General features: G+C 50.1%; 1 protein-coding gene across 7 annotated transcripts in view; it reads right to left on the minus strand.

The window, feature by feature from the left end:
• The window catches only part of CIITA (class II major histocompatibility complex transactivator), a 46,928-nt gene extending 25,409 nt beyond the window's left edge, over nt 1–21,519 (minus strand). For 2 of the 7 annotated variants that reach the window (XM_086375771.1, XM_086375767.1), the window contains exons 1-3: nt 19,649–19,924; nt 979–1,125; nt 644–739 (exon numbers count right to left, since the gene is read on the minus strand). In XM_086375771.1, coding sequence (XP_086231897.1) covers nt 644–739; nt 979–1,125; nt 19,649–19,655 — 250 coding nt within the window. In that variant the 5' untranslated portion in view covers nt 19,656–19,924. Of the gene's footprint in view, nt 1–643; nt 740–978; nt 1,126–18,989; nt 19,049–19,648; nt 19,925–20,329; nt 20,530–21,310 lie in introns of those variants that run through there. The other 5 variants (XM_086375768.1, XM_086375765.1, XM_086375770.1 and 2 more) reach the window with 5 other exon arrangements.
• Between the last annotated feature and the right edge of the window lie 3,333 nt (nt 21,520–24,852).

Genomic DNA, 24,852 nt, shown 5'->3' on the forward strand with positions numbered 1-24,852 from the left:
TCCATGTGTACAAAATGGGAATAATAATCACACCTGCCTTGTGGGATGACTATGAGAACTGAATAAGTTTCTATGTGTAGAATGTTTAGAACAGGAACTTACAAAGAGTAAGCATAAGTGTTAGGTACCACCAGACCACTACCATCAACACCATCATTACTATCATCACTCACTCAGAAGCCTTTTATGGCTCCCTATTGCCAGTAAATCAAGTCCTAATTTTCCTGGAGTCAAAACTTTCACTGCAGATGCCTATCTCAAGAGTTTCCTAACCACCCTTTCTCACTCTGCCTCCACTACCCAGGAAGCTATTACAAATACTAGAGTAATTTAGCTTAGGAGCTGGGGAGAAAGAGAGGGAGGGTATGATGTGGGCTTTGTGGGAAGGAAGGAAGGAAAAGCAGCAAATGGAAAAAGGTATAGAAACGGTGGCAGAAGATGGGTAAAGTTAAATTTATTTGCCTGGTGTTCATCTCCCCTTTTTCCCAATTCGCTATCCTTCTAACCCTCACTCCCCATCCTTCTTGCTCTGATTTCTGACAGAGGGCCTGTTGGCTCCTGGTGAATAGTTGACATTAACAAAAGAGAAAAAAGAATCTTTCCCCTTAATTGTCCTTTTTCTGGACTAAGAATGCTTTCTCACCGATATTGGCATAAGCTTCCCTGGTCTCTTCATCACCTTCCATGTCACACAACAGCCTGCTGAACTGTTCGCAGTTGATGGTGTCTGTGTCAGGCTCTGGGAGGAAAAGACACTTGGATAAAGCTGGAAAGATCTGGGAAGGAGGCTGCTGGGGAAGGAGGGAGAGGCATGGCGGGCTGGGAGAGGTCCCCACCAGGAGCTAGCCTGGCCTGCAGTTGGAGCTGTCCGTGGTGCTGAGTGGAGCTCCACGGCCAGCACGTCCCCTGGGTGGTATCTCCACTGCGGGCTGAGGGGTGCAGAGGGCCTTGAAAGGGGCCTGAGGGAGGGCAGCCCACCTGAGCAGAGCTCTATTTCTTCTTCTCCTGTCAGATCCATCCGGTCGTAGAGGTGGTAGAGCTGCAAAGGGTCAGCACTGCTGTTGAGAAGTTCTAAGTAACTGCCTTCTAGAGGCCCCAGCTCCATGGTTGGGCACTGTCCACTGCCTGGAAGGGAGACACAGCAGTCAGCTCATGGGGTGTTGGAAAGATGCAGAGAATTAACACCTCCCACAGTTCCCAACTGGCTCTCTTGTTGAAGGCGAGGGTTGGTGGGAGCCAAAGAAAGTGAACAGAGGTTTCTCATTCAGCACTACTTATGTGCTCAGGGCAAAGAATATGCCTGCGATGCAGGAGACATGGGTTCGATCCCTGGGTAGGGAAGATCCCCTAGAGAAGGGGATGGCTACCCACTCCAGTATTCTTGCCAGGAGAATTTCATGGACAGAGGAGACTGGCAGACTACAGTCCATGGGGTTGCAAAGAGTCAGACACAACTGAGTGACTAACACTTTCACGTGTGTTCAGGACATTGAGGAGGAGAAGCCCTACATCTTTCCTCTAAGAATCTTTGTCACAGTGGGAAGATGCCCGTGATACAGAAAAGGGAACCAAAGAAGTGTAGATTCAGGACATCTCATACCTGGGAGCCAGGGGACCTAAGTTCTGCTGTTAGCACTACCATGAATGATAACAGCTAAGATGCACAGAATACCTACTATGTGCCAGAAACACAGTCTAGCACATTTAATTCTCACATCAACAACCATATGAGGTAGGTACTATTACTAACCTCATTTTATACGTGAGTAAACTGAGACTCAGAGAGGTGAGGTGACCTATGTAAGGTAACCCAAGCCCAACCAGGAGTTAGTTCTAGGCAGTCTGACTCATGGACATGTATTTAGGTGTAAGGCTTTCCTGCCTTCGGTGACCTCAAGCAAGTCTGTGCTTCTCTCTATGCTTCAGTTTCCTAATATCTAAATTGAAGGCGTTGATGCACATTTTCTCTAATACCTTTCATTATTAATTGTTAGAAGACATATCAAATACCTTAGGTTCTACTTCATTTAATCTTCAAAACAGCCCTGGCTCTCAGTCCACACAAAAACTTGTATACGAGTGTCCATAGAAGCATGTTTCATAATAGCCAAAACATGGAAAAATTCAAATGACTATCAATGAATAAATGGATAAACAAAATGTAGTATATCCATACAATGCAATATTGTTGTTGCTGTTCAGTCACTCAGTCATGTCTGAGTCCTTGCAACCCCATGGATGACAGCACGCCAGGCTTCCCTGTCCTTCACCATCTCCCAGCATTTGCTCAAACTCATGTTCATTGAGTCAGTGATGCCATCCAACCATCTCATCCTCTGTCGCCCCCTTCTCCTCCTGCCCTCAATCTTCCCCAGCATCAGGCTCTTTTCCAATGGAATAGTATTCAGACATAAAAAGCAATAAAGTATGGATACATACTTCAACATGGATGAAATTTGAAAACATCATGATAAGTGAAAGAAGTCAGACACGAGGGCAAATTTTGTATGATTCCATTTACACAAAATGTACAGAACAGACAAATCTTTGGAGATAGAAAGCAAATTCATAGTTGGCTACATTTGGAGGAGACTTGAGGGGAGGGAAATGGGGAACAATTACTGGTGGTTATGAGGCTTTTTTGGGGGAAATGATGAAACGTTCTAAAGTTGATGGGGATGGCTGCGCAACTTTGTGAGTATACTAAAGTGGCCATTGACTTGTATACTTTAAATGGGTGAATTGTCTGAAATTTGAATTATATGCCAACAAAGCTGTTAAGAGCAAGAGTAGTGTGGGGGCTTCCCAGGTGGCACAGTGGTAAAGAATCTGACTGCCAGTGTAGGAGATGCAGGAGACACAGGTTTGATCCCTGGGTTGGGAAGATCATCTGGAGGAGGAAATGGCAACCCACTCCAGTATTCTTGCCTGAAAAACTCTATGGACAGAGGAGCCTGGTGGGCTACACTTTATGGGGTCACAAAAGTCAGACAGGACTGAGTGACTGAGCACAGCACAAAGCTGTTAAAATGAAACAAAACACTGGCTCTGGTAGGTAGGCTTTATGGTCTTCCCTTTGCAGATGAGTAACCTGAGGCTCAGAGGGGCTCAGCAGACCCCTGATGCACAGCTCTTGCTGGCTGGAGCCAGTGTGAAGCTCCATCAGTGTGGCTCCAATGGCCCTGCCTTCCCCCTAGTTTTGGTAGTCTATAATTCCATGATCTGTTCATTTCCCATTGCTGCTGCAACAATATGCCACAGGGCTATTGTAGCTTAAAGCAATGAGTCTTATTCCCTCACAGTTCTAGAGGCCAGAAGTCTAAATCAAGGTGTTGGCAGCCTTGGTTCTTCTGGAGGCTCTAGGGGCACACCCTTCCTTGCTTCTTCTAGCTTTGGGGATTGATGGCATTCCTTGACTTGTGACTTTGAGGCCACATCACTCCATTCTATGCCTAAGTGCTCACATCATCTCCTAATCTGCATTTGTCTTAAATGGACACTGATTTAGAGTCTACCCAGATAAACCAGGCTTCCCTGATAGCTCAGTTGGTAAAGAATCCACCTACAATGCGGGAGACCTGGGTTCAATCCCTGGGTTGGGAAGATCCCCTGGATTAGAGAAAGGCTACCCACTCCAGTATTCTGGCCTGGAGAATTCCATGAATATATTAAAGAGTACCTTTTGGAGAAGGGAATGGCAACCCACCCTGGTATTCTTGCCTGGAGAACTCCATGGACAGAGGAAAGCCTGGTAGGCTACAGTCTATGGAGTCGCAAAAAGTCAGACATGACAGTGAATTTCACTCACTCAGATACACCAGGACATCAGTTCAAGATCTTTAACATAATTACATCCACAAAAACCTTTTTTATTCCAAATAAGGTAGGACTCAATGCTCTAGGGGTTTTATGTTGACATATCTTTGAGTTGGAGGGGGAGGTCCAACATTCAACCCACTATACTTGGGATGCAGATACATGCTGGAAAGAATCAAAAGAAGCTTCCTGGAGGAGGTGAGAAGAGCAATGGCCAGAAGATTCAAGATAGGCTTCCAAGTGCCCAGCCTGGGCCAGAAGAAAATGGAATTGAAATGGGAGGATCGTGAGAAAACACACACATGCAACTCACCACCACCACCCAGGTGCTCTTTTTCCTTTCACTCATCAACAGCTCTCATGTCTGAAGGGTCTCAACACAGACCCGGATATCACAGAGAATGAACTTTCCAGTCCAGAAAGACACCCTGGCCAGGGCTGACTGTTTATAATGGGTTGGGTGGGGGCGGCAGGAACCCAAACATAGCAGGCTTGCGTTAATGACCCAGCCAACCATGACTAGAAGAAGTGGAACTGAAAGATGGGGCCACTAACTCTCTTTTCTCAGAGCAGGACAAAGGCTGGGAGGTGGGGCGAAGGTCTTTACTTCTCCCAACAAGTCCTGGGAGCCAACCAAGCAATCTACTGTGCTCTCCAGGATGGTGAGAGAAGAGCTCTCTGCCCCAAATCTTGCCTGCTGCCCTGCTCCAATTTTCAGTCTGCAGAACAGCCTACATTATAGCTAGCCATCTGCCTCTTTCTCCAGACAGTGAGATCTGGTAACAACAGATCCAGACTAACCCCAGCAATTCCATGAATAAAATGTGTGACTTTAGTCAAGTCACTCGTATTCTGAGTTCTCCCACAAGGACTGCCAGGGACCTTCAGGCTCAATCTCCTTCATCCTACAGAGGAGAAGATGAAACCCTGAGACGGGCTGTGCCTTGCACAAGGCCCTAGAGTCTGCTGGTGGTGGGGGGCCCACACCTAGAGTAAGACTCCCAGTCCACACTCTTCCCTGCCAATCAAAATGTATCTGGTCAACTAAGCACCCCCATCTATCTAGGCTCAGGAATAGGGACCACGTCCTATTACAGACGGGCAAAGGAGGGAAATGCAGAGGGGAGGAGCCTAAAGAAGCCCAGCTTATTGACAGGCTCAGCTGCAAACACTGGACACCAAATGTGGTCCAATACCAGGGAAATACACTGACAGCAGAGAAAGAAGGCAAATCCTTTGAGCTTTGGAATCAAACTGCCCGATTCTCAAATCATTCTTACCTACCAACTCACCATAACCTGGAAAGTTCATTTTTTAGATCTCTTGGAGCCTTAGTTTCCTCATTTTTATTTTTAGGCCATGTTCGCAGCTTGCGGTATCTTAGTTTCCTGCATGTGCATGCTCAGTCACTCAGTTGTGTCCAACTCTGCGATCCATGGATTGTAGCCCAACAAGCTCCTCTTTCCATGGGCTTTTTCAGGCAAGAACACTGGAGTGGGGTGCCATTTTCTCCTCCAGGGGATGTTCCTGACCCAGGGATTGAACTAGAATCTCCTGCATTGGCAGGGGTATTCTTTACCACTGAGCCATGTGGAAGCCCCTTAGTTCCCTGACCAGGGAAAAGATCCAGGCCCCCTGCAGTGGGAGCATGGAGTCCTAATCATTGGACCATCAAGGAATTCCCTCAGTTTCCTTGTCTGTAAAGTGGTAGTCCATGGACACAGGACTGGGAAAGGTCAGTTTTCATTCCAATCCCAAAGAAAGGCAATGCCAAAGAATGCTCAGACTACCACACAATTGCACTCATCTCACACGCTAGTAAAGTAATGCTCAAAATTCTCCAAGCCATGCTTCAGCAATACATGAACCTTGAACTTCTGATGTTCAAGCTGGTTTTAGAAAAGGCAGAGGAACCAGAGACCAAATTGCCAACATCCGCTGGATCATGGAAAAAGCAAGAGAGTTCCAGAAAAACATCTATTTCTGCTTTATTGACTATGCCAAAGCCTTTGACTGTGTGGATCACAATAAACTGTGGAAAATTCTGAAAGAGATGGGAATGCCAGACCACCTAATCTGCCTCTTGAGAAATTTGTATGCAGGTCAGGAAGCAACAGTTAGAACTGGACATGGAACAACAGACTGGTTCCAGATAGGAAAAGGAGTACGTCAAGGCTGTATATTGTCACCCTGTTTATTTAACTTATATGCAGAGTACATCATGAGAAATGCTGGACTGGAAGAAGCACAAGCTGGAATCAAGATTGCCGAGAGAAATATCAATAACCTCAGATATGCAGATGACACCACCCTTATGGCAGAAAGTGAAGAGGAACTCAAAAGCCTCTTGATGAAAGTGAAAGAGGAGAGTGAAAAAGTTGGCTTAAAGCTCAACATTCAGAAAACGAAGATCATGGCATCTGGTCCCATCACTTCATGGGAAATAGATGGGGAAACAGTGGAAACGGTGTCAGACTTTATTTTTCTGGGCTCCAAAATCACTGCAGATGGTGACTGTAGCCATGAAATTAAAAGACGCTTACTCCTTGGAAGGAAAGTTATGACCAACCTAGATAGCATATTCAAAAGCAGAGACATTACTTTGCCAACAAAGGATCATCTAGTCAAGGCTATGGTTTTTCCCGTGGTCATGTATGGATGTGAGAGTCGGACTGTGAAGAAGGCTGAGCGCCGAAGAATTGATGCTTTTGAACTGTGGTGCTAGAGAAGACTCTTAAGAGTCCCTTGGACTGCAAGGAGATCCAACCAGTCCATTCTGAAGGAGATCAGCCCTGGGATTTCTTTGGAAGGAATGATGCTAAAGCTGAAACTCCAGTACTTTGGCAACCTCATGTGAAGAGTTGACTCGTTGGAAAAGACTCTGATGCTGGGAGGGATTGGGGGAAGGAGGAGAAGGGGACGACAGAGGATGAGATGGCTGGATGGCATCACCGACTCGATGGACATGAGTTTGGGTAAACTCCAGGAGTTGGTGATGGACAGGGAGGCCTGGTGTGCTGCGATTCATGGGGTCGCCAAGAGTCGCACACGACTGAGCAATCTGATCTGATCTGATCTGATCTGATAGGGATTAGGTGCATTAATTCATGTAGAGCCCTTAGGAAGGTGATTGTCACTTAGTAAGTGCTTAAGGAATGAAAGCATAGCCACACACAGAGAGCACAATATGGGAGAGGGCTATGATTATTGTTAATTCATCTCTTACCTCTGCAAGAATCACTGCAGATGGTAACTGCAGCCATGAAATTAAAAGATGCTTGCTCCTTGGAAGAAAAGTTATGACCAACCTAGACAGCATATTAAAAAGCAGAGACATTACTTTTCCAACAAAGGTCCGTCTAGTCAAAGCTATGGTTTTTCCACTAGTTATGTATGGATGTGAGAGTTGGACTACAAAGAAAGTTGAGCACTGAAGAATTGATGCTTTAGAACTGTGGTGTTGGAGAAGACTCTTGAGAGTCCCTTAGACTGCAAGGAGATCCAACCAGTCCATCCTAAAGGAAATCAGTCTTGAATATTCATTGGAAGGACAGATGCTGAAGCTGAAGCTCCAATCCTTTGGCCACCTGATGCAAAGAACAGACTCCTCAGAAAAGACCCTGATCCTGGGAAAGATTGAAGGCAGGAGGAGAAGGGGATGACAGAGGATGAGATGGTTGGATGGCATCACCAACTCAATGGACACGAGTTTGAGTAAACTCTGGGAGTTGGTGATGGACAGGGAGGCCTGGCGTGCTGCAGTCCATGGGGTTACAAAGAGTCAGGCACAACTGAGCAACTGAACTGAACTGAACCTCTGCAAGATTTTTAAGGAGATCCTTTCTCTTTCATTCCTACCTTACGACATTGTGAAGCCAAGATTCCTGCTCTTTTGCATAAGGGGATCCCACAGCCTCCACAGGAGCAAGTAAGCCCTAGAATCAGCAGTGCCACCTGGGATATCTGCTCTCAGACATCCCGAACATACATGTCATCACCTCCCTGCATCTCCGAGACAAAGCCCACACCGTACATGCTTCCTCTTGAATAGACAAGGATTTGCAGCTCGCCACAGACGTCTGCCCCCAATCTGAATTCACCAAGAGCCCTAGGGAGGAGGCAGCTAGAGTATTATGCCCATTTGACCAAGGAGGATCCTCACTGAAATGGCCTAAGGTCATCTGGTTGGAGAACTTGACTTTGAATCCTGGCTGGGAGACCTTAGGAAAGTGACTTAACCTGAGTATCAGCTTTCCCACACTGGACTGGGAAAATAATACTTATTTTGTGGGACCATCAAAAGGCCAGGAAGGGCTCTGTGTGGTACACCAGGCACACCAAAGGCCACGGTAAAAGGAAGCCCAATCTACTGGGAGCCTGAGACTCCAGGCTTTCACTTTAGAGCTCCCCACAGTGCCATACTGCATCCCATTCATGCCGAAATCAACTTGGCCTGGGACCTGCTGGTGTTCCCACAACCATGTTTCCTGTGTCTCTATATGCTTAGGAAGCACTTCAGAGGCTCCTAACTGGGTTCTTTCCTCCCTGTGCAATTCCAGAGAGGCCTGGAGGCAGAGGGCCCTGACCAGCCCACTGCAAGGGAGAGAGTCGCCTACAGATGCCCAGCACAGGCCAAACCTCCAGGCGAGGGAGCCTGTGAGTGCAGGAACCTTCCATCTAGCTCACCTATCCCCCATGCTCCAACCCCTTTGGAGGCAACCCCTCTCCATCAAAGGAAAGATGGCACACAGCTAGAATTCATTGGTGCCTCTGAGTGCCGGGCATTGAATGACATGTTTATAGGTATTATCCTGTTTAGCTGAACTCACACAGTAGTCATGTCTTCCCATTTCTCAGATGAAGAAACAGGATCAAAGAAAAGACCAATGAACTGGGACCTGAAGCAGCTGCCTGGCTCCAAGTCTCAGCTTCTTCCAGGCTCTTGGCAAAACCCACCCCTGGCCACACTGGGGAGGTGCCTTAGCCTGGTGGTGCACTGAAGCGTGGGTGGCAAGACGATTTCTCCTTTTGAGAAGCTGTTGGGGGCGCAGCTGAGGAGTGAGCTGTGCCTTTTTGGTAAAAGGGCAGTATTTTTAGAAGGTCCTCTTTGGACCCGCCCTTCCCCTTGGGCCACCACCATCTACATCCAATTTGAGAAAAAGTTCCTAATCCTTTTGCCACCAAAAGTCCCTTTGGGGGTTTGTTTCCATCTCCACTTCACATGACACCACAGATTTTGAAAGAACGTACACACATAAATGGTTTTTGAAATAAAGCTTCATTTCCCTCTCCCCCGGAGGGAAATCAAGCATTACCAAATGTTCTAGCTCAGATGTTGATAATCAGTTTTTACAGTTCTGTGCTCTGTCTTGGCTGGGGAGAGTCCTTTTTTGTCTCGGGGTGGTGCTAGATGTGCTCTGTTTATTATCTTGTATCAAGTGTCACACCAGCTCTGGGAGATTGGTGTTATTGTACACATCATACAGATGGTGACAATGAGGTTAGGCTCAGTTATCAATTGCTTTCTTCCCAGAGAAGGGGGTATATCCTTGAGGATCTGAGGAGACACTGAGAGTCAGGAGGGGACTTCTTTGGTACTCCAAAGTTTTCAGCATTGCTCTGCACTATGATGAAAGAGCATGAGAAGAAATACTTCCCTACTTGTTGACTGTGAGCTCCTCCCAAGGAAGAAGTGGAAAATCTCTGAACTGTGTGTCCAGAGACACAGGTTTGAGTTCCAATTCTGCCTTTGATCTTGAATTCCTTTCTCTACCCATCTGAGCCTTAGTTTCGCCAGCTGGGTGTGGAAGCCCACTCAGACGAGGCATTTAGGGGCTCTAGATCCCTCATTGCTTATCAGCTTTCCTCCCTGACTTTCCCCCAAACCCCCCTAACACCACTCTGCCCCCCAACTTCATGATAAGTTTCTTCCGGATGCCACTTTGTGGCGGGAAGCCAGGAGCCCAGGGTTCCTTATCTACCACAAGCAACACCCAGTCAGCATCTTAGTGGATCAAACACGTTCCTCTTTTCCTCTTGCACCCTGCAGGCCCCCAGATAAATTCGACAAGACACCTTGCACTTTTTTCCTCTCCAAATCAATAATTTACTGAGCATCTCCTACAAGAAAGTCACTAGGCTCAGTTCTCTGAGGGCCTTAGAGAGGTTTAAAACACAACCCCTGCCAAGAAGCTTGCAGTATAGGCCTGGATGGTATTTTAGAAAAGAGACGAAATGTGAGGATGATGGTACAGTGGTTAAGGGTGCAAGCTCTGGGTTCAAACTCTAGTTCCACGCTAACTGGGTGGCCTCAGGTAAGTTACTCAGCCTCTCTGAGTTGTGGAATCTATTGCTCTTAGGTCGCACGGTGTCGACCTCATTAGACTGCTATTCGTGCGTGCGTGTGTACACTGTTGTTCAGTCGTGTCTGACTCTGCAACCCTGTGGATGTAGCCCCGCCAGGCTCCTCTGTCCATGGGAGTCTCCAGGCAAGAATACTGGAGTGGGTTGCCATGCCCTCCTCCACGGGATTTTCCCGACCCAGGGATTGAACCCACGTCTCCTGTGGCTCCTGCATTGCAGGAAGATTCTTTACCGATGAGCCACCGGGGAAGCCCTCATTAGGCTGCTGCGACTTGCCTAAAGTGACATATTCAAGAAGTATTACTAAGATGTAAGCTCCAACGTGGAAGCAGCAAGGTGTCACTTGCCACCATACAAGTGACAAAACTAGAAAACTGAACAATGCCAAGGGGTTGGTGGGAGTGGATGTTTGTGGAGCCACCTGCAGAACATCCTGGCACCCCTTAGAATACCTATGGGTGCAGAGATCCTACAGTTCAGCGATTCAGTTCTTGGATATACACCAAAGAAATGCCCGCACAACTCCGTGAGGACACCCATCAGAAGTTGCCCACTGCCGGTACTGTTTGCAGTGACCAGGAGTTGGAGGCCACCTGGGTGTCCGTTGCTAGGGGAAGGATGGTACCAAGTAGCTGCTGCAATCTGCAGGGGATGATGCTGTGATTAGAAGCCACAGTCCAAATGCACACGGAGGCGGATCTTAATAACACAGCACAGAGTGGAAACGTACGAAGCAGAGTAGCTCTGATGACCCTGTTCTAGATGTACAGTAACATACAGGTGCAGAAAAAAGAAAAAGCAACACGTATTTTAAAGCACACGCCAACGAAAGGATACTCCTCGAGTGCATTAGAGTGGGTTCCCAGAAAAAGGAAAGAGTAATGGGGAAAAGGGAAGTTAAATAAGAGAGATGCCTCGTGTGGAGCAAAGACCAGACTGTACTGCAAAGTGAGATGTGCAGTTAACTCAAGATTGGAAAAGGCTCCTGAAGCGTAAGAGACACAAAACCAAACCAAAGATTACGGAAGCTACTTGGTGTGGGGTATGTCTGTGGCTCACCAAACAGGGCCTGACACCCATAGATGTTCAAATAAAGGAAGAAACCTGCACTCTTGCCACCCTGTAGACTGCCAGGGATGGGTGGATGGTGGCCCAGGAGCCCCAAGTCCTGGGAGAGGGGATGAGAAAGTGAAGGACTTGGAGATGAACAGGGAAAAGTGGGCACCGTCGGTAGAGGAGGAAGCCGCAGCCCTCTGGCCCCCGAAATGAGACAGAGAGGACTTCCAGAAACTGCTGGTGTCAAGACTTTCACTTCCCGGAGGGGCTTGACGGGGTCACAAGAGACAGAGCAGAAACTAAGGTGCGTGGCAGTGATGAGGAACAATGGGGCTGGAAGGCAGCTGAGGCTTCTTGTCACTTCTCCTCCAGGCAGGGAGACTGGAAGGTGTGTGTGTGTGTGTGTGAGCGAGTGTGCGTGCACGCACACTGTGTGAGCATGTCATAGCAGCCAACAGGCCAGACAAGCAGAGGTCTGGAAATACTGTAATTGGTTGGATTCTGTGCCTGACTGAAACTGCAGGCTTCTCTGTGCCAAAGGGCGCTTGGCTTGCAGTATGGATTCAAAATGAGGGGTGAGGGATTTTCCTCGTGGTCCAGTGGCTGAGACTCCATGCTGCCAATGCAGGGGGCCTGGATTCGATCCCTGGTCAGGGAACTGGATCCCGCAAGCTGCATCTGAAAGAGCCTGCATGCTGTAACCAAGACCCGGAGCAGCCAAATAAATAAACAATTTCTCTTTTTTAAATGAAGGGTGCGTTAGGCCTATAGACCTAGGTATTTTGTTTCCTGAGACAATTCGTGTGTGTATGTGTATTGTTGCTGTTATTGTTCAGTCACTAAGTTGTGTCCAACTCTTTGTGACCCCATAGACTGTAACTCACCAAGCACCTCTGTCCATGGGATTCTCCAGGCAAGAATACTGGAGTAGGTAGCCATTTCTTGCTCCAGGGATCTTTCCAGATCAGGAGTGGAACCCATGTCTCCTGCTTGGCAGGCATATTCTTTACCACTAAGCCACTACAGACGTGTGTATGTATATGTGTGTCTTAATCACCATCGCAAAGTCTCCATAGAGAGCACACAATTAACTGTTGCCAAAGTCCCCATCACTTTCCATTGCATTCTGCTGGGTCCTGTTTGGCGCAGTGATGACCCCTCAGGCATTTGAGTTGGCTTGGAGGCCTCCTAAGGTCTCTTCTCTCTCTGATCTGCTGGAAAGATGATGGCTTGGGATGGATGGGTGACTGGGAGAGGCAGGACTGGATTCTATCCTGCCCCATAGGGGCAGGATGCACAGGACGGTGTCTTCCAACAGAAAGGCTTGGAGGGGACTGGCCCTGAGTGCCCAAACTGGCCAGTTCCATAAAGGAAGGAGCAGGAAGCCTGGGGGTTGTAGTGTCTGGGTGCTGGGGGTGTTCCTTCAGCTCTGGTGCCAGCTCCAGCTGAAAAAGGATTAGGAAATAAGCTGTCTGGAGGACACAGGGCACCAAGAGCTATTCTCCACTGGACTCACTTCACTGGAGGGTCACTTCACCCTCCTCAAGGATCTTGGTGGCTCCAGAGGCTGAAGCCCCACCCCCCACCCCAGCCTCTCTGTGCCGAGACCAGCCTGTGCCAGGATACAGGGGTCTCGGAGCAGGAATGCTGGAAGTGGAAGCAAGATTGGCTCTGCTCCTGGCCACAGCGCTTCTCAGCAGTTGGAGGGAGCACAGAGGAAGTGAGCTGGTGCAGCCATGGAGACAGCCTAGACAGACAGCATCCACACAGGGAGTCATGACTGAGATCGCCGTCCTGCTCTGCATCTGACAGACTCTGTGACCCTAGGCAAGCCCCTTTCCCTCTCTGGTCCCCAGCTGCCTCGTCTATTAAATAAGAACATCGTGCTAGAACGTCCGTGCATGCTCAGTCGCTTCGGTCGTGTCCGACTCTTTGTGACCCCGTGGACTGTAGCCCGCCAGGCTCCTCTGTCCATGGGATTCTCCAGGCAAGAATACTAGAGTAGGTTGCCGTGCCCTCCTCCAGGGAATCTTCTCCACCCAGGGATCGAACTCCTGTCTCACCCCCCTGAGACAACTTGGCTCTGCTTTTCCCCACGTAGGGCTTGGAAATCCCCCAGAAGACTCCACAGAGACTACCTCTGAACCCTTGAGCAAGCCACCTATCTTTCCTGGACACCCTGGAGGACACCCACTTCATCACAACTTGGAAAATCTTGGAACTCGAACAAGACAAGCCCCGCTGATGTGTGCGACTGTAAATGGCACAGTTATTGGGGTCGAGAGGCCCGGGGCAGGGGGAGGCAAAGGGGGAAGGAGGAGAAAGCTTGAGAGCTACAGCCAGGGGAGGAGGGGGACTCCATGCTTGTCCAGAACACCAGCCTCCCCCACCTCCGCGTGGCCTTTCCTCTGCATGCCCCAACCTTCCCAGCTACGGTCAGTGACCCCAAAAGGAGTCCAACAAGCTGTTCCTGGAAGAAAATCTGAGCCGGGTGCTGGGGTGGGGAGGGGAACGAATAGCCCCGTGGCTGCAGTGAGCAACGCCAGGCTCCCAACTCCAGTCCTAACCCCCAACTTGACCTACATGTGCTAAGTCGCTTCAGTCGTGTCCGACTCTTTGAGACCCTGTGGACTGTAGCCCCACCAGTCTCCTCTGTCCATGGGATTCTCCAGGCCAGAATACTGAAGTGGGTTGCTATGCCCTCCTCCAGGGAATCTTCCTGACCCAGAGATCAAACCTGCGCCTCTTACATCTCCTGCATTGGCAGGTGGGTTCTTTACCTCTAGCGCCACCTGGGAAGCCCAGCACGGCACCTAAGCAGCAGCAGATGCTTTGCTGGGTGTTGGAGACTCCAAGAGAAACACATTACTCACCAACCCTGGCTGCCAGTCTCTGACGACAGCTGGCAAGCTGGGCTGTGAATCGAAATTGCCTGAAGCAGGTGCTAAACACACAACAGCTCATATCTCATCCACGGAATCTGGGGTGGGGTCCGGAAATCTATAATTTTAAAGAGCGCCACTCTTGGGCATCCCTTCCCCCAAGACACACACCCTTGCCTTGCAGTGACTGAAAACTAAGATAGGCCTTATTTCCAAGGCAGCCTGAGTTTACACTTGCTGAGAAGTTTACACTGGCCAAGTTTACACTTGCCTTTCAGTTTGCATGGCTGTGAAGAAAGCTGAGTGCCGAAGAACTGATGCTTTTGAACTGTGGTGTTGGAGAAGACTCTTGAGAGTCCCTTGGACTGCAAGGAGATCCAACCAGTTTATTCTGAAGGAGATCAGCCCTGGGATTTCTTTGGAAGGAATGATGCTAAAGCTGAAACTCCAGTACTTTGGCCACCTCGTGTGAAGAGTTGACTCATTGGAAAAGACTCTGATGCTGGGAGGGATTGGGGGCAGGAGGAGAAGGGGACGACAGAGGATGAGACGGCTGGATGGCATCACTGACTCAACTGACGTGAGTGTGAGTGAACTCCGGGAGCTGGAAATGGACAGGGAGGCCTGGCGTGCTGCGATTCATGGGGTTGCAGAGTTGGATACGACTGAGCGACTGAACTGAACTGATGGGTTTTCCTTCCTCCATGGGGAACTTCCAGACTCTGCATTTCTATAACCTTTCTACTTCTTTCCAGCTGGAAACCCTGGAATCAGATTGGTCCCCAATTCCTACATATTTCCTTCCAAATTCCCTCAGCACAGCCCCTTGACCTAGTACCCCACCCACTCCCAGCCTAGATTGTTACAAGAGTTACTAGGTCTTTCTACTAACCCAAAGTCTCCCAAACTTCAAGCATTCACCTGCCTCCTTTACACTTTTTGGGTCATATCTGCATACCACCTGTTGTATAATTTACCTAAGCATTTTCCTTAAATCAACATAAAAAAATCCCAAACATTTATTTGAAAAGAAAATTTTCTGGAATTGAAAGTAGCAATGCAAATGGATAGGTGCATGCAAAAGTTTGCAGCAACACTAGTCACAAAAGACAAAAGATGGAAACGACTCAAGTGTCCATTGACAGTGAATGGATAAGGAAAATGGCCACACACTGGAATAGTATGCAGCCAGAACAAGGAATGAAGTTCTGACACATGCTACAAAAGGGCTGAAACTTGAAGATGTTATGCTAAGGGAAAAAAGCCAGACATAAAACAAATATTGTATTAATATAATTCCACTTATATGAGGCACTGGAGTAGTCGAATTCATAGAAACAAAAAGTAGAATGGTGGGGACTTGCCTAGCAGTCCAGTGGTTAAGAATCCACCTTGCAAGGCAGGGGTTCAGGTTCAATCCCTGGATCAGGAACTAAGATCTGACTAAGCCCGTGGGCATCAACTATGGAGTTCGAGTGCTTTGGAGCCTGTACGCCACGACTAAGACTCGACACAGACAAATAAATATTTTTTTAAAAAAACATAGAAGGGTTACCAGGGGCTGGGGGCAAGGGGAGAATAGGGAGTTAGTGCTTAATGGGGACAGAGTTTCAGTTTGGATCACAAAAAAGCTTGGGAGATGGATGGTGGTGATGGCGGCACAACATTATGAATGTGCTTTATGCCAATGAATTGTACACTTCAAAATGATTTTCTTGGTAAATTTTATGTTTAAAAAAGAAGAAAACTTTCTATCGCTATCTTGCATGAAAAACAAAAAGCAAAACCACTATCTCACTTGCCATTGAAAACAAAAATTATCAAATTAATGTCAGCTGCCCTTCCACTTTGTTAAAAAGAAACATTAGTATTAGACTGCTGCTAACATGCCTACTCAGGCTTCCGTGGTGGCTCAGATGGTAAAGAATCCACCTGCAATGCGGGAGACCTGGGTTCGATCCCTGGGTTGGGAAGATCCCCTGGAGGAAGGCATGGCAACCCACTCGAGTGTTCTTGCCTGGAGAATCCCCATGGACAAAGGAGCCTGGCGGGCTACAGTCCATGGGGTCGCAAAGAGTCGGACACGACTGAACAACTAAGCACAGCACAGCAACGTGCCTACCCACAGAAAAGGAGGATTAAAAGAGGAACAGAAAAGCTCCGATGTCTTTCCTATGAGAACCAGTGTCAATCAAGACCTCTCTTGAGAACTGCCTTTGGATCACGGATCACCTGCAGATTCCCTGGTGGTTCAGCGGTAAAGAATCTGCCTGCCAATACAGGAGACGCAGGTTTGATCCCTAAGCTGGGAAGATCCCCTGGAGAAGGAAATGACAACCCACTCCAGTATTCTTGACTGGGAAATTCCATGGACAGAGGAGCCTGGTGGGCTACAGTCCGTGGGGTCGCAAAAGAGTCGGACACAACTTAGTGAGTAAACAACAATGGATCACATGTGTGTCAGAGCCTGTGGAGACACAGGGGGCGTGAGCCCATAATGACCGCTCAGATCTCTCTATACAATCCTGCTAGAATCTGTGAGGGTTACACCGGCACGTGTGTATTCAAAGTGCTCTTGTGCAAGGCAGGAAATCATGAGGAAAGCACTCATATCTTATATCCATCTTGTAGGTACTTCTTGGAAGGGGAAGTCACTTACCCAGGGGGACTGATGCCAAGTCTGAGACCCAAGTTTGTGAGCTTCACCCTCTTCCTCAGGCCACCCGATCACCCAAGACTGACCGCTGGCCTTGGAGCAGGGCCCCTGTGCTAACTTTCTGATTCTACTCTTCACAAGGTACTAGATGCCAGGTCCCTGCCATCAGACTTTGCTGTATCAACAAGCCTCCCTCTGACTTTCCAGGCCCCGCCCTGCATTTGTGGAGGCTCACGCCTTTGCCCAGGTACCGGATGTGGTCTCAGGGGACCTGGATTCAGATTCTGAGTCTGTTAACAACTTGGCTATGGGGTCTTTGACAAAACTCCTTGGGAAGTCCCTAGAGGTTTGTAACATGGAGAAGGTACAGCGGTTGGACCACATTAGTGCCTTTCAACGAATGTGTGACCTCTGGACCCCTGAGATAGGAGACACACACACACACACCACACACACACACACACACACACACCACACACACACACACACACACACACACCACACACACACACACACACACACACACCACACACACACACACCACACACACACACACACACACACCATAAGACCTCTGGAGCCCTGAGATAGGAGATACACACACACACACACCATATGACCTCTGACCCCAAGATAGGAGACACACACACACACACCACACACACACACACCGTAAGACCTCTGACCCCCTGAGATAGGAGACACACACACACACACACACCACACACACACACACACACAAACACACCGTATGACCTCTGGACCCCTGAGATAGGAGACACACACACACAAACACCACACACACACACACACACAAACACACCGTATGACCTCTGGACCCCTGAGATAGGAGACACACACACACACACACCACACACACACACACACACAAACACACCGTATGACCTCTGGACCCCTGAGATAGGAGACACACAAACACCACACACACACACACACACACAAACACACCGTATGACCTCTGGACCCCTGAGATAGGAGACACACACACACACACACCACACACACACACACACACACAAACACACCGTATGACCTCTGGACCCCTGAGATAGGAGACACACACACACAAACACCACACACACACACACCATAAGACCTCTGGACCCCTGAGATAGGAGACACACACACACCACACACACACACACACATACACACACACACACATCATACACACACCATATGACCTCTGGACCCCTGAGATAGGAGACACACACACACACACACCATATGATCTCTGGACCCCTGAGATAGGAGACAAACACACACACACACACACACACACACCCCACACCCACACCCACACCCACACACACCCCATATGACCTCTGGACCCCTGAGATAGGAGACACACACACACACACCCCATATGATCTCTGGACCCCTGAGATAGGAGACACACCCACACACACCCCATATGATCTCTGGACCCCTGAGATAGGAGACACACAAACACACACACATACACACATACCATAGGACCTCTAGACCTCTGAGATAGGAAACACACACATGCGCCCCCCCCCCCCCCCGCCCCGCCCCCGACATCTAAGATAGGAAACACACACACACACCCATAGCCGGCTAAGCTGCTATTGGGAGCCCCAGGGCAGACCCAGCCAATGGGATCTGGGGGCGTGGCCTGGGAACCCACTTCTAAACAGCTTCCCCCACCCTCTCCGCCCTCCTGCCGCGGGTGATTCCCCCGTATGGGAAGCCTCGGAGCCCCTGGCTCAGTTGTCTTTGAGGACCCTTCCCTCCATATTTTGGGACCTTGGAGACCAGGTCCTTGCCTAAGGCAGACTGGTAGAAAATGGTTTTCTGGGGTCTCATCTTTTCTTCCTTCATCTCCACCGGTCCTCAAGCAAGAAGCACTCATTTCTTTAGCCTTCTGACTGGCTGGGAATGGCATTTCTTTGGGAGGAGCGAGGAGGAGAGCGGGGAGGGGGAGAGCGGGGAGGCATATCCCTGTAAGACTTCTTGCGAAATTTAGGAACACCTGGCTGCAACTGGACGTAGGGCCCTTCAATCGCCTCCCATGTGTCACCTAGGGTGGAGACAGAGGCTGCGGGACTCAAGGGAAAACCGCAGGTATTAAGGGTTCCAGACAGAGCTAGGCGTGGTGGGAGCCCCACCCCAATCCCTCTCTTGGGTGCTCTTAGTTTCTCGCCTTAGAGGACGTGGCTTAGGACCCCAACTTGCCATAGAGATGCCAACGGTCAAGCACAGTCCGGGAATGCCTCTGCCCCCAAAGATGCTAAAAGAGAAGTGAGGATCCCTTCAATCCGCTGGTTAAAGGTCTCCTCATAGACCCCCGCCCCCCCACCCCAGCACTGGGGACCCCACTAAGAGGACCGGGTACCCAGATTCCAGAGTCAGAGTGGGAACGTGACTCAGGAGGGAAACTGAGGCTCAGACAAATGCAGCCCGGGTCCTAGGTCTCGGGGTGGAAGGGAAGCCTGTGATTCCCTCCTCGCGCTCCCGCGCGCATCTTCAGATTCCAGGACGCTCAGCCAGTGTGGCTACCCAGCGTCTGGCCGCCCCGCTAGCCTGCTCTGCGCGCCTCTTCTCTGTCCCCGTGTCTCTGCAGACGCTGCCCTTCCCGCCCGCTCTCCCCGCCGCCGCTCCTGGGCCCCGGTAAGCTGGCCAAAGCAGCCCAGCTCCGGGGTCTCCACTCCCATTTCCTGTGTGGAATCCTTCCAGGGATGCCGGAGACAAGGGGTTTTCTGGGTGTGCACTCTGCACGTTTACAGTCCCCGGCTTCCAGCCTTGCTGTGTGACCTCGGGCAAGTAGCTACCAGTCTTTGAACTCTATTCCTAGCCCCACCTCGGGGGCCGCAGAGGGGCCTTGGGTTACCTGCCATTGTTTCCCGCGACTCCTGCGCACGCTGCCTTCTGCTTCTCCCTCCTGCCAGCTCTGCGGTTGAAGGAGGGCGAGGGCGGGATGGGCCGTTGCCGGGCCACCTCCCTTCCACCCCTTCGGGCCCCCCCCACCCCGCCTCCGCCCCCCCTGTGGCTGCCTTTTTTCTCTTTCACTTTCTCTCTGCCGCAAAGGGCTTGAGCCACCCAAGCTGGGGAGTAAGCAGACACCCAAGCCGCCCCGGCTGCACCCACCACGTGCTTTCTCAGAAGCACCTAGTCTGCCGCTCACCAGAGCTCCAATCAGCCCCTAAAAATAGCCAGTGCTCCCTTGCCGGGAGGTAGCCTGCCCTTAGGCATTTGAAACACAAGCCCTGATTAGGAGGAAGCTGGCCCTCCCTTTCTTTCCACTTCAGCCCCACCTTGAAACTGACAAGCCATTCCTGCAGGGCACAGGGACTCGCTAGCCCAGCCACTCACTCCAGAGCAGCCGGCTGCCCTGGGAGGCAGAGAAAATTACTCAGGTCAATTCAGCCCTGGCAACCTTGATTCCCCCCGCCCCCACCACCACCACCACACCTCCTGACAGCTTTCTTGCCTCCCTTCTTCCACACCCCTGCTCCATCCACCCTGAGGCCTTGGAGAGGTCACTTCCCTTCCCAGGACTGGATTTCCTCACCTGGAATTGAGGGGGAAGCCTTCAAGGTGACTTCTGACCTCTCTCTCTCCTTAGAAAATTCTCCCTGCCCCAAGCTCCCGCTGCTACCCTCAGAGCCGGCAAACGTCATCAGTCTGCAGGTTCGGAGGAGGCCGAGCATTTATTTCAGCAGCATCTGACCAAAGACTTCTCACACTCTCAACCACCCAACAAAGGCAACACCAATAATATTGGGTTCCTGTGTGGATCTTCAGATATTAAAATAAACTGGGCGCTGTGCTAGAACCTTGGATTGCTCACCTTGGTCTTGGAATAAAAGTTTCCCCCAATCCCATTTAACAGCCCAGACTCAGTACAGGCTGGGGACCCTATGTCACTCGACACCCAGGCAGGCAGCGCAGCTGGGGTTCAAACCTGCGTGCTGCTTTCAGAGCTGATACCAGATGTCTGTACACTGTTGTCTCTCACCGTCTGTCCCCTGTCCCCCACTTATTCCACAAAGCGCCAGTTGGAAATGGGGGAGAGGGTAGCATCGGGCCAGGTGCCTGGCTACTCCCCACCAGGCTCAATGTCTAGACTAATGGGCTGACTCTGGCTTTGGTGTCCCTGCTTCCTGGGGATGGGGTGGGTCTGGCAGGGGTTCCACCCTTCAAGGGCACCCCTCAGTGTTTACCTGGCAGAGAGAGGACCTTGCGGTTGGCAGAGCCTGGCCATCAACACTGAGAGCTAACGACACGCCCCCTGGAAGTCATCCCTTTAGTACCCTTCAGGCTGATCAAGTTCTCTTACATTCCAGACACCTGAGTGAAACTGCAGGTCCCTCAGTGGAAGGAAACGGCAAACCACCTCACTTCTTCCAAAAGCCCCAGCAGGCCAAAGACCCCTTTCTGCCATCCTCACCCCCCTAGTTCAGAGCAGTGTCTCCTTTTTTTGGGGATGGCGGGATGTCACCCTAAATTAAGAAGCATTTTCAGCCCCAACATCCCCCACCCGCCTTTTTACCTTGGGGCTCTGGCAGGTAGGACCCGGCAGGGCGTGGAGCCAGGCAACGCATGGTGTGGGAAACACAAGGAGGCAGCAACTTCCGGACTCTGGCAGCCCCTCCTGGTGCCCTCAGCTTGCCCAGTGAGGTCTTCAGGTGCCCAATTCAGGAGCAGGCAGCCTCATCTCTGGCCAGTCTCCCTACACCTGGTCAGGAGCCCGCCAAGACTAAGCAAACATGCAAAAGAAGCAAGTAAGGGACCAGCGGAAAATTCTCCCCTTACCAGGTGATCAGTGCTGCCAGATTTCTCTTACTAGGCATGCTCTAATTTGCCCACGCTCCCTTAAACACTCCCTGTGTTTTATTTCGGTTCCTTGTTGTGTACCAAATGGGGTGATGACCAGGAAAGATAGTGAGTTGACTGTTGGAGTGTCTTCAACACAGTCATTCTAAAACGGTGTTCACCACAGTGGAACCACGCTGGTGCAGTTGCCAATATATGCCATCTTCTGTAGGGTGGCGCTAGGGCCAGAGCCTCACAGATGCCTCAAGATAAGCTGAAAGCCCCTGCTGAGTTCTGCAGACTCCCTGGATTCCATTGCCATCCCCCATCCCACTTACACAACAAACTGCCCTGAGTTTCCCCAGAGAAAGAGTCCTCCACTCATCATTCTTATTCCAAGACGTTGGATTAAAATATAAATTACATATTAGAAAGTGTTACCCCAAATATGATATACTTAGACACACATAGTTTGGGGTACCAGATAAATGCAGCAGAGAGACTGTCACAGGAGAAAGTTAGTGCCTTTTCAAGGTTCTGCCCAGGCTTCTGGAAGCCTCCAGAAGAAAGTCTCAGTCTGGGGGCTAATGAACTTTTAACGCCTCTTCTAATGCATCATCAACCCATCTCACAGAGAGCAGCCCCCAGCTTCAAGCCATCAGTAGAGAGCAGTGTCTGGCCAGAATGCCCTCCTGTTTCATAGTTACCTTCTGCGTGTGGCATTCTTTTTCATTTATGTTGGACATAAACTTTCCTTGGGAAATAAAATTGAATGAAAAACGTGACGGAGAAAGGCAATGGCACCCCACTCCAGTACTCTTGCCTGGAAAAGCCCATGGACAGAGGAGCCTGGTGGGCTGCAGTCCATGGGGTCGCAAAGAGTTGGATACGACTGGGCGACTTCACTTTGACTTTTCACTTTCATGCATTGGAGAAGGAAATGGCAACCCACCCTAGTGTTCTTGCCTGGAGAATCCCAGGGACGGGGGAGCCTGGTGGGCTGCCGTCTATGGGGTCACACAGAGTTGGACATGACTAGAGCGATTTAGCAGCAGCAGCAGAAAAATGTGAGTAGTTTGAAAACAACCAAAAAACCCTAACCTGTCAAGCTAATAGTAGTGTGCGTGTGTGCTAAGTCGCTTCGGTCATGTCCGACTCTGTGCGACCCCGTGGACTGTAGCCCACCAGGCTCCTCTGTCCATGGGATTCTCCAGGCAAGAAGACTGAAGTCGGTCGCCGTGCCCTCCTCCAGGGGATCTTCCCGACCCCAGGATGGAACCTGCGTCGCTTATGTCTCCTGCGCATTGGCAGGTGGGTTCTTCACCACTCACACCACCTGGGAAGGCCGACAGTATTGCAGAGGGTACAGAACGATCATGAGGTTGGTACCGAAATGAATGACGTTTCGGAAACAATGACTTTGGAGCCTCAAGCATTTTTATGGAAAGAACACTGAATTGGGAATTTGCAGCCCTGTGGTTCAGCCCCCACGGTTACTAGCTGATGGGTCACCTCAGACCCCTCACTTCCGTTGTGTGGGCCTCAGTTTCTCCGTGTGTGAAGCGAGGGCAATGATGCCTATATTTGTATAGGGATTATTTTCGAGGCAGTTTCTGCTTTCAGAAGTTCCGAGAGGGGAAGTAGGCAGACACGTGAGACTGCTGAGAGTCAATGTGAAACAGTCTTGTTCTGTTAGGCTAATAAAACAGACACGATGAGTATGAGACATCCCAAGAAGTCTCAATTTCCTGTGACCTGGCACACCAGGCCATTCCATGAGGACACCTTCTGTCCTCAGAGGGAGCTGGCTCTGACGGCTGTGGCCACGGCAGCTCTGAACCAGCTTCGTGGCCCGGCCAAGCTTGGAATGAGAGTCCCCCGGACCCGGGGTGCGCCTGTATGGATGCTGTCATTTCTCACCTGGACTACCTGCTACCTGGTCTCTCCATGTCCTCCTTCACCTGCCCCCACCCCAGACCCATGCTCTATAAGACCCGAATCTGATCACGCCTGTGTCCACACAGGTTTCTGAGCCGGGAGGGTGACACATGCCAGCCTGCGTTTTGACTGATGGCAGATGCCATCAATTGGTACCAGGAGGGCCTCGAGTACGGAGCCAGGAGAGGAGCGCTGTGGAACCTCACCAGGTGCTGAGGGGGGTCCAAATTCTAGCAGAGGCAGTGGAGATGAGGAGATGGTGCGCTGAGATGAAGTGACAAGCATCCAGGACTGAGTGGGCAGGCCTAGGAGGGGGCCGAAGGGTTAAGCCAACGACGGGGTCTCTCCCTATTAGAACTTCTAGCATACCTGCTGAAGCTCCTCTTCAAAACTCCCCCAGAGGCGGTGACCACTCATTCTCTTGAGCCCAGGATAAAACCAATTCCCGCTAGACTAGGGAGCCCTCTCAGAACTTGCCCCAGGCACCTGAATTTCTTTGTCTCAAGTCAGAATTCAGCATGACAAAGCTATAGACTGAAGCACTGTTCCAGGTACCAGTCTGGGGTCCCCAGCCAAGCACAGAGGAGAGGAGATGAGGGGACTTGATCTTGCAGGTAGGATTAGCATCACAGAGAGCTTGCCATCCCCTGTGGCAATCTCTCCAAACAGATCTTGCTCAGTCCTACCTGCTTCAGTTCAGTTCAGTTCAGTTCAGTCACTCAGTCGTGTCCAACTCTTTGCGACCCCATGAATCGCAGCACGCCAGGCCTCCCTGTCCATCATCAACTCCCGGAGTTAAAAGACACAGATTTCTAATACAAGGTCTATATTTGGTTGATGTTAATCAAATGAATTAGTATTTTCTTATACAATGAGTTGGCTGTGAGAGCTTATGATGTGTTAAGATGTAGGAGAACAGGAGTTTTGAAACTGTAGTTCATAACAGCTCTTCTTTATAGGTATCAAAAACAAACTTACGGTTGCTGCTGCTGCTACTGCTAAGTCGCTTCAGTCGTGTCCGACTCTGTGCGACCCCATAGACGGCAGCCCACGAGGCTCCCCCATCCCTGGGATTCTCCAGGCAAGAACACTGGAGTGGGTTGCCATTGCCTTCTCCAATGCAGGAAAGTGAAAAGTGAAAGTGAAGTCGCTGAGTCCTGCCCAACTCTTAGCGACCCCATGGACTGCAGCCCACCAGGCTCCTCCATCCATGGGATTTTCCAGGCAAGAGTACTGGAGTGGGGTGCCACGAAGGGGAAACTTGGCAGGGTGGAGAGGGATAAATCAGGAGTTTGAGATAAACATACACACATTACTATCTATAATATAGATGACCAAAAA

This window comes from Bos grunniens, chromosome 25 (assembly GCF_055505025.1).
Source record: "Bos grunniens cultivar Pamir isolate PY7600 chromosome 25, Bosgru_T2T1.0, whole genome shotgun sequence".
NCBI lineage: Eukaryota > Metazoa > Chordata > Mammalia > Artiodactyla > Bovidae > Bos > Bos grunniens.